Genomic DNA, 5,847 nt, shown 5'->3' with positions numbered 1-5,847 from the left:
CATAACAGCTTAAACAGGAGGAGAGATATCTCATGGCAAAATGGGAACAACTTTCAAGTGAGTTGTTGAGAATATATAATGCATGAGAATTTCGGAACAAGGAAAGAGTTCATTTCTGGGAATGGGAGTAGTCAAGGAAGGCTCCATAGACGAGGTAAAATTTGAGCTTGGTCTTGAAGTGGGAAGCAATAGAGAGGGAAGGATATTGTATTTTACTATTATGTGACTAGTATGAGCAAAAACAGGGAGAAGAAAATACATGATAGAGAAATTCAGAATTTGAAGAACTCTGAGACATCAGAAAATTACAATAACATACTTTAGTAATTTACTTGAAAACAATAAATGTTTAGATATGTAAATATAAATGTAATTTTTTAATGTAAGAGAGACAAGGTAAAGTACAACCATACCTCAGAGAGATTACAGTTTAGATTCCAGACCATTGCAATAAAGCAAGTCACACGAAATTTTGGTTTCCCAGTGCGTGTATATATATATATATATATTTACTTTCCTCGATATATCAATATATTTACACCAAACTGTAGTCTATTAAGTGTACAATAATATTATGTCTAAAAAAACAAATATGCATGCCTTGATTAAAAATACATTATTGCTAAAATGCTAGTCATCATCTGAGTCTTCAGTGAGTTGAAATCTTTTTGTTGGTGGAGAGTTTTGCCTTGATGTTGATGGCTCCTGACTGATCAGGGTGGTGACTGCTGAAGGTTCAGGTGGCAGTGGCAATTTCTTAAAATACGATAGCGATGAAATTTGCCACATGGGTTGATTCTTCCTTTTACTTGAACCGTTAGAGGCCATTGTAGGGTTATTCACTGGCCTAATTTCAATATTGTTGTATCTCAGGGACTAGGGAGGTCTGAAGCAAGGGAGATAGAGAGGAACACAACATGTACTGAACAAGCTCTCTGTCTCATGTGGGTGCCGTGTGTGGTGCCCCCAAACAGTTACAACGGTAACAGCAAAGATCACTGATCACGGATCTTAATAACCGATATAATAATGAAAAAATATTGAAATATTGCAAGAATTTCCAAAATGTGACAATGTGAGCACATGCTTTCAGAAAAATGGAGCTGATAGACTTGTTGAAGCAGCGTTGTCACAACACCTCTATTTGCAAAAAATGCAGTGTTGGTGAAGCTCAACAAAGTGAAATGCACTAAAATGAGGTATGCCTGAAGTGGACAGAGAGCTAGTCAAAGAATGAGGAAGACCTGGGCACAAAGTTCATCTCTGACACGTACTGACTGTGTGGGGTTCTAGGAAGGTCACTTAAAATCTTGGTGCCCCAGGTAATTAATTATCCAAGACTTGTGCTTTTCTGTGTTGGTAGAGGGTGTGGCTTCTGCAGGGGAACCTTGATTAATGAAATCAGAATGCAGTTCAAGAAAAATTACAAGATTTTATTTATTTGACCTAATAGAAGTTCATATGAAAAAGAACTCAGGGCTTTAGTTTCCCATAAAGTTGGTAAGCAGTGTAATATCATTTCTAGTGTGAAAGCTAGGTGGTACAGAGGATAGAGTACCCAGCCTAGAGTCAAAAAAACTCACCCTCCCGAGTTCAAATTTGACCTCAGATACACAGATCGACAAGGTGATGTCATGACTTGCAAGTGAATTGGATTTAAGTGAGGAAGGGCTGTGCAAAGTCACCAGTCTCCCTTTCTCCTTCAGAGCCATCTGGTCCAGTGGCAAGTTATAGGTCCCAGCCCAAGTCTCACTTGGTCATTGTTTGGACTCTGATGTCTCAGAGTGAACATAAACAGCAATTGTTTCTGTTTTGACCAGAAACCCTGAGGATCTTCCTCTCCCAGATAAATAATAGCTAAATAAATGTTAACAGTCATGGCACCACTGCTTTAGTGCTGGTGTAGACCTGAATCTCTGACTCAGACTCCAACTTTAGCTTTTCCCTTATCGTTTGCCCATTCTCTGATTCCAGCCCAAACACTCCTGCCTGGCTAGGGGCAATAGAGGAAGAGTTATTTATACTTATTCAATTTTATGCAGTTAATTTTGACTCAGCCTTAAGATCTTTTTTAACTCAAATTCCTATATGTTAGCCATATTTCCTCATCACAGTAAAGAGAAGAGAGCAGAAGACACAGAAATAGAGACAAAGACAGACTGAGATAAATAGAGACAGGGAGAGGATGGGGAAGAAAGAGTGAGAGAGAAGAAGAAAGAAAGGAGAGAGACAGAGAGAAAGTGATTCTTGTTCAGTAGACAAGTGAAACCATACTCCTTATCCTACATGGAAAGAGAGAGAGATAAAATAGATGACTAGTAGAGGAAAACATAATTTCTTAAATATGGAAGCTATACCCTAGGGATTTTTCATGAAAGAGATGCAAACTAACATGAACACACATGTAACTACATCAGGACAGGTAGAAAACATGACAGTGCTGATAGGTCAGGATTTGAGACCTCCTATTTTTAATCTGGAGGAAGATCCCAAAGGGTCAAGTGACTTATTTAAGGCTACTTGATGAGGAAAAACTAGAATCAGGACTCTAGACTTCTACAAAAACGTATTAGCCTCTCAGCATCAAATTGTGAGTGCATCATGGAGCATTTATAGGTTTGGAGGCAGTGAGTGTGGTGTGGTAGGAAGAAGAGTGGACTTAAAATCAAGAGAGACCTCAACTTAAAAACCCACATACAAAATTTACTGGGTGTTTGAACATGCTCCCATAATATTTGCGAGTCTTAGTTTGTTCATCTATAAAAGAGGAAAAAAAATGTCTACAATATCTACGTCACAGAAATGTTGGAGAGGAACAAATGAAATCAAGTATATAAATCACTTTAATGTATTTAATTATTACTGTTTTCATCATTTTATTATTATATCATGTTCACATTTGGGGTAGAATATCTCTGAGATTGGGGGTATGGTGAGTGAGAAAAGGACTCTGCTCTAGCTGTCAGTAGTACAGCTCCTGATCCTAACTTTGCTACTGTCGTTGAACAGTTTGGGAACAATCACTTGTCCTTTCTGTATTTGTTTCCCAACTATAAAAATAAGGGATTTTGAGCCATAACCTAACCATTTTGCAGGGAAATATAGAGGGACAAGCCTTTTAAAAAGGAAAAAAAACTTGCAAAATGGGAGCTGTAATTAGCATCACAACAGGGCTGAAGTTGGCAGGTACATATCTGTGAATATGGAACATGGAACTATGTCTCATTGGGAAGAGTTATATGAGAGAGTTGCTAGGCTTTAGACCATTTTATAAGTTCACTGCCATTTGACTTCTCTGTCCCTTTTTTTTCAGGATGGGTTCTCTGTGAGTTAAAGTTCAAAGTCTTTGGGAGTGCCACCATGGTGGGCAATGCCACCATCCCCAGCTTCTCATCCTTTTTCTTGGTTGGTATTCCTGGTCTGGAAGTCTTCCACTGTTGGTTGAGTATCCCTGTTTGCTTTCTCTATGCCCTGACCCTGATGGGGAATGGCCTCATTATCCTTGTGATAAGAGAAGAATCCAGCCTTCATCAGCCCATGTTCTATTTCCTTTGTATGCTGGCTTTGGTTGATATAGCCATTGCCTCAACCATAGCCCCCAAGATGCTTGACATATTTTGGCTAGATGCTCATGTCATTGGATTTGATGTCTGCCTGGCCCAGATGTATTTAATCCACACCTTTTCCATCACTGAGTCAGCTCTTTTGGTAGCCATGGCATTTGACCGCTATGTTGCCATCTGCCATCCACTGCACTATGCTACCATCCTGACCACTCCTTTGGTCATCAGGTTAGGTGTAGTAAGTATGGCCCGAGGTGCCATCATGGTTTTGCCCTGCCCATTGCTCATTAAGAGACTGAGGTATTGTACCCAAAATGTTATAAGACATGCCTACTGTGAACACATGGCTGTGGTGAAGCTGGCCTGTACCAACACCTTCATCAATCATAGCTATGGTATCTTTGTGGCCTTGTCAGTCATACTTCTGGACATTGGACTTATTTCTGTGTCCTATGTCAAGATCCTTCAGGCAGTCTTCCGCCTCTCCTCCAAGGATGCCCGCTCTAAGGCACTAGGAACTTGTGCTGCCCACATCTGCACTATCCTCATCATCTATATACCTTCACTGTTTAGTTTTCTTACCCACCGCATTGGTAAGAGGGTGCCCCCATCCCTTCACATAATCTTTGCCAGCATGTATCTCCTGGTGCCACCTGCAGTCAATCCACTAGTCTATGGTGTAAAGACCAAGCAGATTCGTGACCGAGTGGTCATCCTCTCCCTCAGGAAAAAGGATAAAGCCTCTAAGCTCTAGTGTAGGCTTAGACATGTCATTTCTTGGGACTGGAAACATTTTCTATGAAGAATCACTAGAATTGGACTGAGAGAACAATGCAATTGATACTCTGCCTACAGTTGGCCTGTTTGTGAACTTTAACACACTTTTTCTACACTCATGTCCTACACAATAACTGCAGGGAGTTTGGGTAGAGTTTAATGAGATCATTCTGATACAATTGACTGATTTGGGTTTGTCCTGAAGGGTTTGTCTTATTGTCAAATATTTACTTTGACCTCGTTTATCTACCTCCAAGAACTGGACAGAGTTTAACGCTTGGGCCAAGTGCTTGCCTCTGATCTCAGAGATGTAAAGACCATACAAATCAAACTACCTGATGAAGAACATGAAGAAGCAATCCCAGACTTGTCTGCCATATCCCCAGGCTCCTTGAGGAATCTTGCATCAGTTCTGATGATTTGACCTTCTTTTCAACATCGGTTCAAAAAGCTCTTGGGAGGGAGAAGTATGATTTCTTGGCCTTGGTGTGAATAAGTTCTTTGCAAGTTATGAAGATATAAGTTTGTTGTCAAGAAACCTTTGGAAATCAAGAAGATATGGCCAAATAAGGAACCCAAGAGCTATGAAGATAGAATCTTTCAGCCAGACTTCAGTCTTTCTCAAATATTCTCCCTGCTAAAATTGAGCTATACTATGGACAAGACAATTTCAATGTCTGAATTGTAGTTCAAATTCAGTAAACTCAATCACTGAATTGTGGTGCAAAGCCCTCTGTCTCTGAGCTTTATGTTCTCACTCAGTCTCCTCTGCACCCAATCCAAGCTCCCCCTGACCTTAAATACTTAAATATTTTGTAGTAACCTAACCAAATACCAGCTTGACCTTTTCCTATGCTGGTCATGACCAGTGCATACAATGACTATTCCCTTCCAAAGTTCAGTCTTTGTTCATTGAGGATCACCATGGTGACCTGGCTTGAACAAACCAATATGGTATATGTCTCTGGTCATGTCCAAGAAAAACATACATATCTATTTTGTTCTGCAACAGCATTCACTGGCCTATGTGCACTCAGTTTTAGGTGGATAGAAAACTCATACCTTCAGAGGGTAGTGCTGAGATGGTGCCTGGCTATTTTTGAATAAGGTGCTGGAAAATTATTATCCAGTCAGTTAGCCAGAAGTGCTAAGACTCCAGAACTACACAGATCCCAGTGTAAAACTACTAGTGTTGATAAAGAGATGCTTCCTGAAACAACCAAGATGGCCTGGTGGGCTCAGGCTCTTCAAGAAACATTTTAAACACTGGCTGAAACTATGTAAACAAATCAGTAGAGTTCGACCTAGACATACGGAAGAATTTGATGACCAATAACTGGTCTCTGAACAATTTATCTTTGAAATCTATACAGTCATAATGAATATGGGGAACATAATATGAGATGTTTTCCTAACGTAACCTATCCTCCTCTCACTTCTGCGGTCTGTGGCAGTTAGTATCTATGTCAGCCTAATCCATGTATCAGTGAGAACTCTCAGACCATTG

The 5,847-nt window shown here is 40.0% G+C and overlaps 1 protein-coding gene across 1 annotated transcript; it reads left to right on the top strand.

Annotated features, from left to right (window-relative positions):
* Window positions 1-3,360: 3,360 nt before the first annotated feature.
* Window positions 3,361-4,317, top strand: LOC138176946 (olfactory receptor 52P1-like). Its single transcript, XM_069107883.1, has one exon. It carries the CDS (start codon window positions 3,361-3,363, stop codon window positions 4,315-4,317), a length of 957 nt encoding a protein of 318 aa, XP_068963984.1.
* Window positions 4,318-5,847: the final 1,530 nt, after the last annotated feature.

Source organism: Petaurus breviceps, unplaced genomic scaffold, assembly GCF_028583685.1.
Source record: "Petaurus breviceps papuanus isolate PSGF00001 unplaced genomic scaffold, PetGlider_PUasm1.0 90294, whole genome shotgun sequence".
Lineage (NCBI taxonomy): Eukaryota > Metazoa > Chordata > Mammalia > Diprotodontia > Petauridae > Petaurus > Petaurus breviceps.
This window is presented reverse-complemented; position numbering and strand designations above follow the sequence as displayed.